Below are 12,629 nucleotides of genomic sequence, written 5' to 3' on the forward strand. Positions count from 1 at the left end.
AATGGGCTTGGAAATATGGATTCTGATTTGGGAATTTAGGTACAGCTCCTTTCTGGTAAGGTAAAGAACTAATTAGGTTCTTTTGCTATTTCACTATCACTGCCTTAAATGCAGTCTGCAGAAATACAGGCATAAAAAACGATTTAGCTGCCCTTTCAGAAACAAGTTTGAACCTGAGTTCAATATATGCTTAAATTCTTGCAAAGAATTTGAGCCAACTCTTTTTATATCTGAGTCAGCTTTCTTCTCTGTGCTTCTAATCTACATCTTAGGTAAGCTGTTAAGTAAGATGGAAGATGTGTAAAAATCCCCAAGATTAATGGACACAGAAGCAGAACAGACTAGATTTTCAAGCTCTTGAGAACTTCATGTAAGAGTGACCATGATGGACTTAACAAGAATTTTAAAAGCCTTTGCTGAGTAAAGAAACTGGGTACTTTCCAAAGCAGGTTCAAGGGTCATCTAGAGGTATCACAGGTGAGTCTGCTAGATCATAAGTGAGTGAATAAGGAAATCACTGATAAAAGCAATGTACTAAAACCATTTCCTACCAAGGGAAAAGGAAAGATTTTCTTTAACTTCAGTAAGACTCCCTTTGGGCCCTCAGTATGATAATATTCATGTCAGAGACAATACTGAATACTGCAAAATCTCTAAGGAACAGTGAGAGTCTCCATGGGTTTATTCAGGGTCCCAAAAGGACCTCCATGACTTGGAGGGATTTGCAGAGATTCGCTGAAATATCACAGCATCTTTGCTGGACTCACTGGCAGGTTGAGGGGGTTAATCAGCCGTTCTTTGAGAGACCCCCCTGTACTGTATTATAGTTCTCTGTTACTATTTCATCACCAATATTCCTTCAGATTTTGGCAGAAAAAAATCATTTAAACCAGGAAAAAACAGAAAGAGTGTGGGTTTGGTTTTTTGATTGATTTTTTTGTTTTGTTTTGTTTGTTTTTCTAGATCTACCTGTACATGTTTTAAATAAGAGATGCACTTCTGTTATGCATTAGCTCCAGGTATTCAGAACAAATTGTGAGCTGGTTTCAGTCAGGCTTCTGAACCCTCTCCTCTTTCACTAGCTTTGCCACTTGTCACCCAGGGACTTTGAGTAGCTCTCATAAGGTTTTTCTATTTAATAGCACAGGCATGATAGTTGATACGAGGATAATGAAGTACTGTGCCTCCAATTCATGCTGGGCTGCAGAGGGAGTACTTACCTATCACGGCACTGTTCCTTCAGAGAATATATCCTGGAATCTAATGATCTTCAATTCAATCTTAACAGAAGCTTACATAACTCTTCTGCTGAGGGAACCTTTCTCATGGCTGAGGATAGGTATAATTTTAGTCTGAGTTCTGGCATGAGTGTTGTATCTAAAGTGCTTGAAGACGACAGTTATAGTCAGATAAAACTTGTCTTGTTGGGGTTGACTGGTGTGAGGAGCTTCAGTCAACTTCCAGCAACAGTGGTGCAGCGCAAGGAGGAAAAGAGAAGACTTTCTGAAATCTGTCACTTTCATCTCCCTCTTCTAGCTAGCCTATAACCTCTACAAGTGGAAATCAGCATAGGTCCACTGATGAAATGTGTGTGTGACATGAGCTAGTCCCTAGTTTTGTCACCTTTTGATGACACCAGCCGTTCTTCTGACACATTTACAACCCACTCTGAAACAACACTTTGATTTGGATCATGCCCAAAGTGATGGCTAAATAATACTGGTTGCAGTGGATAAGCTCAGGCCTGAGCGTGTGTGTCTGTGCAGTGGCTACCCCAGTCTAATTACACCTCAGTATTCAGACTGTTTGCTACAAGAATATCTAACTGTAATGGTTTCAGAATTTCATCAAATTATATCTCTGTTCCTTAATTATAATAAAATGTAAATTGTAATAAAATGTGGGGCTCCTCCACCTGAGAGGTAAGTAAGTATCTAAATTTTCAACTCATATTGAAGCCATCCTACTGCTGGAAAGGACTGCTTTATGTGGTAGCTGCCTTTCTGTGCCTCTAGATGGAGATCCCATCCATTTAACTCAACCCTCTAGAGAGAACTGTGGGATGCTTCAATAAGAGCTCCATTTTGCTTTTCATACTCCATAGACCAAAAATTACTTTGTTTTCTGATTTCTGGGTTATAAAATTCTTTTGATCTTAGTAACTAGATTTCCAGAGACACCCCCCCACTTCACAGCCTACCTGAAAAAAGGAAAAAGGATGCTATTCTGTTATAGCTTTCTACAGCGCAAGTGTTCTGAACTATTTGCCTGAAATGTAGTGGTGAAACCCTCTGTCTTTCAATTGCCATTCTGCAAATTCCCTCCAGCGTCTAAGCACCTCTGACAAGCTCAGGTACGCAGTATTGCAGGTAGGACTCAGAAGGAATCATACGTATTCACTCACTTTTACCATATGGGCAACCATATCATATGGTTCCACCAGAGTGCAGAGCAAAGCCTTGCCATAATTCCACCAAGAGACTCGGCTATTTGCTTGCTGGTTTGGGACCAAGGGTTCTTCATATACAATCCTAGCAAGAATAAGGAGACACATGAGTGAAAGTATCTCCTCTAGTCCAGGAGGTAAAAATCCCTTTTTGTGCATCAAAACCAGCTAGATAAAACCATGCCTATTAAGCATATTTTTCAGGTTTGCCCAATGCATTAAGATGCAGAATTTAGCTTGTAATGATGTCAACTGCCCAAAGACAGAATGCAAATTCTCTCTTGATTACACAGGTACTGAAAAACAAAGACATACCTGCAGCCAAAATTATACTTACAGAAAGTTAATAGATTAAGTGCCCTAGTACCAGTGGGTGACTATCAGCATAGCAATAATAATAGTAACAACAACAGTATCAGTATAGTAGAAATACATAATTATCCAGACCTTTGAGGAAAAACTGCTGCTTCTTTGTTATTTCCTGAAAAGAGAGAGATTATTGTTGGTTGGGGTTTTTTTCTATACTACCTATACTTGTGTGATTTTGAATACAAACTAGTTGGGCTCATGGCACTATATTTACCAGTTTTAGACATAAGAACAGCAGTGAACAAGATGTAGTTAATAGCTGTACAAATCCTCAGACCCTAACAATAGCACTGAGGTAGCAATGTTGATGCCAGCATTGCCACCTACTCATGTACAGTTCCCTGCTGCTTTTGGGGGAGTATTTTTATTTTTGCTTTATTTCAATTGTGGTTAGTGGCACAGTGTTAGTTTGCTTTTGTTAATGCTCTACAACTCTAATTTACTTGTTGTTTCAAGATAAGTGCAGAAATTTTTTATTTTGCCCTTAGGTACTCTTCACAATGAGATGGGGAAAAGCAGATCCAGACAGGCCCAAAGAATATCTTTTTTTGTAGGACATGTGTTGATTGAGAAAAACAAAAGTGCATGAAAATAAGAAGAATGGACCACACCAAGGCAGTAACACTTTGCAAAGATGTTTCTAGTTTCAAATGGATTGCAGAAGCTAACCCATGTGGTGAAGATTTTAGTCTTCTGGTATTTGGGAGTTTTCTGAAATGTATTTTTTACCAAAAGCCCAGACTAGATTTATAATCTCTCTTAAAGTCTGTAATAAATTCTGACTAACGTGCCTAGTATATTTGTCACGGGCTTAGGGGTTTTGTTTCTCTTTTTTTCACACTGTGGCTTTAAATGGTGCCAGGAAGGAATTTAGAATCAAAACCAGTGCAGTTCAGGATCAAAATCAGTTCAGGAAAAAAAAAGAAATCTATTATTGTTACAGCAAAAATCAAATCCATTTTACATAGGTTTGGACTGGAGAGGAACTGGATCAAAGAGGAGAAGTTAAAAAAGTATATTTTATTTTTGTTTGAGAGTTGAATGCTGAAAAGTGTTCAGAGTAGGAATGCACATAGGTTCCTGGGTAATCCCATTTAAATCCCAAATATAACTTTCAGGTACAGATCGTTTGTTTCCTCTTTCATGTCTTGACCTTTATATCGTTTCAGAGGATTCAAAGAAGCCATTAAATCCTTACCATATTTAACTTGGCAATACGCACAATACAGAGGAAGGATTTGTCTGACAAACTTCCCCAGGCCTGGCATATCAGCCATTTTTTTCAATATACACAACATTTCTATAGTCTGTTTTGTGACAGATGTTGGAGATATATTCTAAATTTAGAATTACAATGATTGCTACAAGATTCATCTACACCAAAGGGATGGGATCCTGTCAGGGCAAGTCGAAAGCACAGTCAGTAGGATGTAATACCTAAGTACCTCCTGTTTGAGAATCATGATCCTAAGGGTGACATGCAGTCCTTGTCCCTTCTCCTTGCCCTCCTCTTTCGGCAGCCCTGCTCCTCAGGGTCTGCAATGGAATAGGATGAATACCCTCAATGGCATCATTTTGCTTCCTCACACTCACCGCAGTTCCCTTTTACAATGAACCAGCTTACAGATTTCACCAATCAATCAGACCTCTGTTTCGCTGTTCCAAGCGACTGCCAAGGAGGTAAATGAAGGAAAGCAAAGCAGACCGTGGCTGCCAGCATGCTCTGTGAAGGTTTACTCCAGCCTGTGCCAGCCTGGACTACGTTTCTCCTTGCAAGTGGTAATGGGGGTCCAGGGCAACCCACCCATGCCCTGCTTCTGCCTGTCTACTACTTACTGCAAAAAGATCGGGCATCACACAAGGCCAAAAGTGCACATACCATGTAGCCCACCAAATCCCCCAGTTCTGCCCCAAACCCTTGTTTAGTCAAAAGAAGGGAAGGGAATGATTTTCAGCACTATGAATTCTTTAGAGAGGAGAAACTACTGCACTGGAAATATTTCCCAACTACATATTAAATATCAAACAATGAATTATTTTATATGTAGATTTCTTGGCTTTGGACATTTTCCATGCAGTGATTATGGTGTTTGCATTCCACAAAATCATATATATTTTAAAATATATTTCAGAAATTGAATTTGGTTGGTTTTCAGATCACAGTAGAAATTTATTCCTTTTTCTGGGTATTCTGTGTTTAGCAAAAATGCACTTAGGATAGAAGGATAAATTATGGTAGCCCACGGGAGTCAGTGCCATTTTGTGCAGCTCACACAAACACCCATGGGCTTGCAGAGGAGAGCTCTGTTTGTTCAAGAATAAGATCTGGTACTTCTCAGAACAGGAGGTCATATTACCTTAAAATGCCTCTGCCCCGTAGGTCTGCCTGATGAATAACATCTGTTCCCATAACAACTGCCTCTCCAGCAGGAGAGATGGGCTCCGTGGCATGACAAAAACAAAAGTAGTCCACAGGCAGTCCTGTACCGAGGGAGCAAGCGGCCACAGTAAGAAACAGAAACCTCACTATGGGCCTGATTCAAACGCTACTGGAGCCAACAGGAAAGAGTCCAGCAGATTTCAGGGGGTCTTGGGTTAGGAAGCATGCATACCCCTGTCTCTGCTCATGTAATGGTAGTACTATCAGCAGTGATGATATACGTTGGTTGAAATCAAATATTTCTCCAGCCCTATACTTTCTTGTTGACACACACAGCAAAGCATGGTTCACTGTGCAATCATACTGATGCAAGCAAAGGAAGATTTTACTGGAGTAAGTGACAGCAGTATGTTTCTCCATACCTAAGAAAGCCGTAACTGTCAATGTAATTTGCAGTCCAGAACTACCAGCCTTCTCATGGCAGGAAAGTTTTGTGCAAAGAGAGATCACTGGGAAAGGGACTCCTTTGCTTTGCTTCCATTCAAAAGAACACAGTGAAATCCTATTCCTAACAAGTAAAATTAGCTTTTAGCTTTCATCCAGCTCCTTGCATCCCAGATAATAAAATCAGGGGATTTTATACTGAATTACCAATATTTCTACTGGAAGTAGGTAAAAAATTCAGCTGAAAAGACTTAGGAATAAAGTTAGCTGGGAGATGGTAATTTGAAAATGAAACTTTTTCACAACAAGTTTCAAGGTTTTAAAATGAATTTTAGTTCTTCAGTGGAATGAAAACAAAACCTCTGAACATTTTGTCAAAATGCAATTGTAGAGAAATAGTTGTTCACTTATCATAAAGCACAATTTTTTCAGCTCTGATCCTCTCTCATTCTCTTCCCTTCTTGCTCCCCCTCTCACTCTCTGTCACCAGAGGTAGCTGCAGAGCCCTGGATCACAAACTGTTTTCAGCCGAAATTTTTTTGAAATCAATACATCTCTGTGAGTTATTTTGTCTTTTCATCAAAAATGCATTCTGTTAAGAATGTTCATAAACAACTCTGCTTGGGAGAAGTTCTTAGCTTGTCTCAAAAAATTGATATCTTACACATCTAACTGAATAGCCAGCTGCTCAGCTGTGAGGCTTTGGGTGAAAAGCGCAGAGTGAACTGCTGAAATGACAGTCCTATACATTAAAAATGTCTGGACTATTCTCCTCTCTATTTTTTGCACAGAGTATAAATTTTGTTATATTCCACTCAGCCTATTCTTACTGTACAAAGCACATATTCAATTAAAGCATTCCTCCTCACAGTTTTGTTCTCTTGAACCTGATCCCAAGGATTTTAGGGATGTACCTGTGAATAGATAGTAGGGAAAAAAAAGTCTGTCTAGCCTTATGTTCCTCTATTTATCCATGTATTCACTTCAACATGGAATTGGCAAACAAATCTTAGCTGTTTTTAAAAGCAAAGGCAAATGCATGAACCCCACCTTCTGCCAGTTGTATTTCTTTAAGTATGAATTACAAGATTACAAAGTTGCCTCAGACAGAAAACCTTTACCCTGGTATAGCATTTTGACTTTTCCACAGAGACAGACTTGCTTATTTTTCTTAGAGGTCAGAAGGGTTTTTGCTGTTGTGCTGACATTTTGCATCACCTTCTTCCTTTTGCACCTGAAAGAAAATATGCAGTGCTGAAATGACAGTGAAAATGCATTGCTTCATCTAAGTGACATGGATTGTATATGTCTGTGCATCATCAGGTTAGTCACAGGGGCCAGAGGAGGATTCCTTAATCCCTGATGTGTAGAGGAGCCAAACATAACTGAATTTTTTGTCTTTGATTGCACCACCACTTTTAGAAGCTCTGTCTTAAAGAAGTGATGCCTTATGGGTGGGGAAAAAAGGAGAATATTCCAATTAGAAACAACCTAACTTCTCTGTCACATCTGGACTTCATGCCTCAATAATCCCTTGAGCACAGCTCATAAATAATGAGTGCTTGGAGACTGGCTGTACAATTCCAGTGCATTCTATTGACTTCCAGGGGATGCACAAAAGGATAGAACATATCCTGAAGGCAAAAGCATGTGCTGTTTTCTTGGTCTTCTATCAAATGTATATTGCTAGTAGTTTAATTATTATTTATTGAGTACTGCCGGTAGGCTATACAGGGCACAAAAAGAATTGCTGTGTATAAACAGAACTGATTTTTATCTGTTTCTTTCTTTATCATTATCCTGCTATCCATTTCAGACCTTTTGTCATAGCTTTATGTGATACAGATTAAAAATATTGTGATTTGAAAAAAATGAGAAAAGTACAAGAAAGCAAGCATCAAGAGATAACCTCATCATGTAAAAAAAAAAAAAACCAAACCAAACAACAATCCTTTGTCCAGATAGAAATAGTCAAAAGGATGTAAAAAATAACTTCAAGCTCACTGAAATGGAAAAAATAAAAATAAAAATTGTACACATCTAACTAGATAGCCAGATGCTCAACTGAGGTAAGTTTACTAATTCTATTGACTTCAACAGACCTACCCTTTTTTTGTTTGTTGGCAGACTAATAATTTTAGTTTGATGCAGTGCCAAAACCTTTGCAAGTGTTGACCAAAAAAGTAACTGCAGTGTAAGAAAATGGGCGACATGACACAAACATGTTCCATAAACCTCACAGAAGCATACCCAGGTGGAACATGAAGGAAAGATGGAAATATAAGTCACCTTCGTGTGATCTGGCTCCTGGTAAATCACATCTTCACCTTGGGTTATAAGAATGGCATACCCGCAGGACTGGACTTTTTCATTTGGAATAGGGTTTGAAATGAGGAAAATAAACTATTTTGTTGGTAGGAAAGAAATCAATATGCAGATCCAGTTCCAAAATTCTCAAGTCAATATTAGTTTTGTAACAGGACAAAGAGAAAAATGCATCTGAGAACTTACTATATCTGAATTCAAATGTTGTGTCTTTGTCACATAGTTAGAGGTATCCTATTGGTATGTTATTCCTAAAGGGATATTATATGTTGTAAGGTGTTTTCATTAGGCAAAGCTGACTGGTCCTTCTGAACATATCTTCTACCTTTAAACTCTTTCCAAGTAGTTTTTCTGGGATCTACTTCCTAAAGGCAAAGGGACTAATTTCATGATGGTATCTGTTTTGTTTTCTTTCCTCTGCAGGCTTAAGTGATAACTGGGTACCTTTTTAGCAGAACAGAAATGAATAACTCAACGTACATAAACTCTTCCACTGAAAATGTGATGGCTTTGGAGAGCCCCTATAAAACTGTTGAGGTGGTCTTCATCGTCCTGGTAGCAGGGTCTCTCAGTCTAGTCACCATAATTGGGAACATCCTGGTCATGGTGTCAATCAAAGTCAACAGGCACCTACAGACTGTCAACAACTATTTCCTGTTCAGCTTGGCCTGCGCTGACTTGATCATCGGCATCTTTTCAATGAACCTATACACCCTCTACACTGTGATAGGCTACTGGCCCTTAGGACCTGTGGTGTGCGACCTCTGGCTGGCTCTTGACTATGTGGTCAGCAACGCCTCTGTAATGAACCTCCTCATTATCAGCTTTGACAGATACTTTTGTGTCACCAAGCCTCTGACATATCCTGTAAAGCGGACCACTAAGATGGCAGGCATGATGATTGCAGCCGCATGGGTGCTCTCCTTCATCCTGTGGGCCCCTGCAATTCTCTTCTGGCAGTTCATTGTGGGAGGAAGGACTGTCCCAGACAGGGATTGCTACATCCAGTTTTTTTCCAATGCTGCCGTCACTTTTGGCACTGCCATTGCAGCCTTCTATTTGCCTGTTATCATCATGACTGTCCTTTACTGGCAAATCTCTCGAGCCAGTAAGAGTCGGATAAAGAAAGGGAAAAAGGAAGCTGCCCAAAACCAAGATACAGCTTCCCCCAGCCTTGTCCAAGGTAAAATAGTGAAACCAAACAATAACAACATCCCAACCAGTGGGGATGGGTTGGAGCACAGAAAAATTCAGAATGGAAAAACCACCGGAGAGACTGTGACGGAGAACTGTGTTCAAGGGGAGGAGAAGGAGAGCTCCAATGACTCCACCTCTGTCAGTGTGGTCGCTTCCAACATGAAAGAGGACGAAGCTGCCAAAGATGCCAGTCAGGCTTCTGCCTCCCAAGACCATCTCAAAGTGGAGAACTCCAAGCTGACATGCATCAGGATAGTCACCAAGTCCCAAAAGGGTGACTGCTGTGCCCCCACCAACACTACTGTGGAGATTGTAGGCACCAACGGGGAGGAGAAGCAGAATAGTGTAGCCCGGAAAATTGTCAAGATGACAAAGCAGCCAGCCAAAAAGAAACCACCTCCTTCTAGAGAGAAAAAAGTGACAAGGACTATTTTGGCCATCCTCCTGGCCTTCATCATCACCTGGACACCATACAACGTGATGGTGCTCATCAACAGCTTCTGCACATCCTGCATCCCTGGCACTGTATGGACTATAGGTTATTGGCTCTGTTACATCAACAGCACCATCAACCCTGCTTGTTACGCGCTCTGCAATGCTACTTTCAAGAAGACCTTTAAGCACCTTCTTATGTGTCATTACAAGAATATAGGAGCTACAAGGTAAAAATAATAATAAAAATAATAATGGAAAGGGTGAAGAAGTTCCAAATTAAATTAAAAAAAAAAAATGCTATAGCACTTTATGCTCTTCTACGGAATGTGCAATCCAGGATGTTAGTGTAAATACTGACATGGGGCATCAGCTCCACCCCTGAGAACTACACTTAAAAACATTTTTTTAATTATTGAAAATAAATCTGGAGGACATGGGAATGTTTGAGGAATTATTCAAGTATGTGCACTGGAAGCACAGTTCCTTGCTTTCTGAGAGTATTCTGCAGAAGGGCTTTAGAGTCTGCAATTTTTGGTCATTCTGTGTAAAATATTTGTTCTTTTTTTTTTTTTTTTCCTGTGTCTGTTTAATATGTCTTCATCTAGGGGAAAAAAAGGTAATTTTAACAATAAATGCATGGAAGAGGTATAGGAGTTTGGAAGATCATTACATAATCCAAATGAATCATGGTAGAAGGTTTCTAAAGCTCAAAGTTGTCTAAAGCTTTTTTGTCACTGTCATGTAAGAACCTTAATGTTAGGTAAATCATGATGAAAGTTATGTTATGTTGTTTATGACACTACCATTTCCAAAACTGCATCAGTTCTGAAAGTGTACTTATGCTCAACACGTAACCATTGCCTAACCTGTGTATCATTCAAAGTCTGCCACTTGCCCCCTTCTAGGGGCTTTTGTTCTGTGATTCCTTCATCACGTCAAGACAAAAGTGAAAAAAGGCGGTCTTTTCCAGTTTGCTACATCCCAAGACTGTTTCAGCATCCATGTAAACCAAACCCTTTAAGACAATTTTGTTCACTTTGTTTGTCATATAACATCCACCCATGGATTTGTCTTTTTACCTCCATCAGCCTTTTCTTCCTTTTTGTACCTTGTCCAGGGGACGAAGACTGAATATCAAAAGAAGTTGTAAATTCAAAGGTCTCATCCAGTCAGCCACCATGGTGGCCAAACAAAGGGCCTCAGCTGAAGAATAGAAACAAGGTTATTGCTAGGAAAATGGAGGTTACATCCCTTTAAAGTTGGATGTACAGATGAAGAGGTATGCTGAGGCTCCACAGAATGAATAGTTAGTATTAGATGACCATGCTCTTGACCAGTCAAAAGATAATTCACACTCATTTATAGAGGAAAAGAATAAGATGGACTGACGTGCCCACATGGATCAAGCTCTGCCTAAGCCCTTAGTGTGAAACCAGGGTCCTTCCTGGATGTATCCTGGACAAGATGTTTACTTTGTGGAAAAGATATTGGCTACATTGCCTTTTGTACCAGCTAGGGGCAAAATTTTGACTGTAAGCCAAGGGGTAATGCTAATAAAAAGGCAGAGAGGAAAACAGTGATTACACAAAAACAGATACTGAAATAGTCTGGAAGCGGGGGCTGGCAGGGGTCAAATTCAAATATTATCTGCTACTCCACACCAGCTCAAATTCAGATCCTTTCTGCCTGGCAAAGAATTTACTATTTCAATATTTGATATTTACTGTAGCACAACTGAGCACTGTGTGGACAGGACAAAAAGTATCAGATTACTGAAAACAGCAATTGTCTGTGAGTTATGCATATTCTAGTTACCTCCTTCTCAGTAACTCTAACTTCCAAGCACTAGTGAAGGTACACCTACAGATTTTGTTACCCAAAAAAGTAGCTTGCTGCATAGACAGTGACCTGAGAGAGTGTCTTCTGGAGTGAAAGCCACCTACCAAATAGGACACCAAATCATTCTGTTATTTCATGCTACCACATTAGAGTCTTCCAAAATGCGCTTCAAAATAGCAGCCTTCAAGATTACAGGGAAATTAATCTTGCAGACTTAAGTTTTACATTTGACAAGCTTATTGGAACACAGTGTCAAAGCACTTTGGCAATATGACAATTTTCATGTTTCGAAGTACAAGTTCCTAGCAGAAAGTGAAAATGAGGAGGATTAAACTGCAGTAAATTAAGGCCACATTAAACTCAGGATTAATGTGTCTTAATATGCATTCATTGATTTTATACCCCTAGTGATTTCATCCTAATATATCTAAGTGTCTCCATGCAGCCAAGGATCTAATGTTGCAACCCTCACTCACCTTGAGTCGTATTTACTATCACTATTTTCATCTTCCTGTTTGTAAGGAAGAATAAGTCAATGATAAGGTTTGCAAAACTGAGTGCTGCTTGTCTTTCAAAACTACTTTCACTAGGCTTATCTTGACAGGTCAAGGGAAAGACTTACATGATCTTTTCTAAATCATTCATTCTCTTACAGTGTTAAAAAACCCAGACAAAAACCAAAGATAAAATGAAATATGTTCATTTTCTAAATCTTACCTCTTTAGAAAAGTTTCATAAAAGAAACACACCTGCTTCTTTCTTTCAGCAAGTGCAGTGGGTATCAATAGTACAGATACTCAAATTGGGAAATAATGGTTTGTATTATCTTATTTAATCTTATAACTCCAGTTTTCCAGCAGGTGTGCAAATCCTTTATTCTGACCTTTGAAGCTGTCACTTGTTCATAAATTTTGAATTACTCTAACAGCTAAGGACACCTACAGGTTAAGAAGTGCAAGATACAGACTACAAATACACTTTTTCATCATGTGATGTGATGACACTCAAAATACCATGCAGAAAAAAAATATTTTGGGGCCAGCATTCATGAAACAAACAAACAAACAAAAAAGAAAAACCTTCAGTCTGAAGCTTTCTAGCACTTTTCCCTAGCACCACCCCCACTTTTGATCCTAAAGGACAAGATGTGTTATAGTATATTTAAAAGGCTTTCAGGACACACAATCCTGCATG

At 39.3% G+C, this 12,629-nt stretch overlaps 1 protein-coding gene across 1 annotated transcript; it reads left to right on the plus strand.

Annotated features, from left to right (window-relative positions):
- The first annotated feature begins 463 nt into the window (after positions 1-463).
- CHRM2 (cholinergic receptor muscarinic 2) lies at positions 464-9,827 on the plus strand. The gene is made up of 2 exons (XM_050911413.1): positions 464-477; positions 8,388-9,827. Exon 2 carries the CDS (start codon positions 8,427-8,429, stop codon positions 9,825-9,827), a length of 1,401 nt encoding a protein of 466 aa, XP_050767370.1. The 5' UTR covers positions 464-477; positions 8,388-8,426.
- The last annotated feature ends 2,802 nt before the right edge of the window (positions 9,828-12,629 follow it).

Source organism: Gymnogyps californianus, chromosome 1 (assembly GCF_018139145.2).
Source record: "Gymnogyps californianus isolate 813 chromosome 1, ASM1813914v2, whole genome shotgun sequence".
NCBI lineage: Eukaryota > Metazoa > Chordata > Aves > Accipitriformes > Cathartidae > Gymnogyps > Gymnogyps californianus.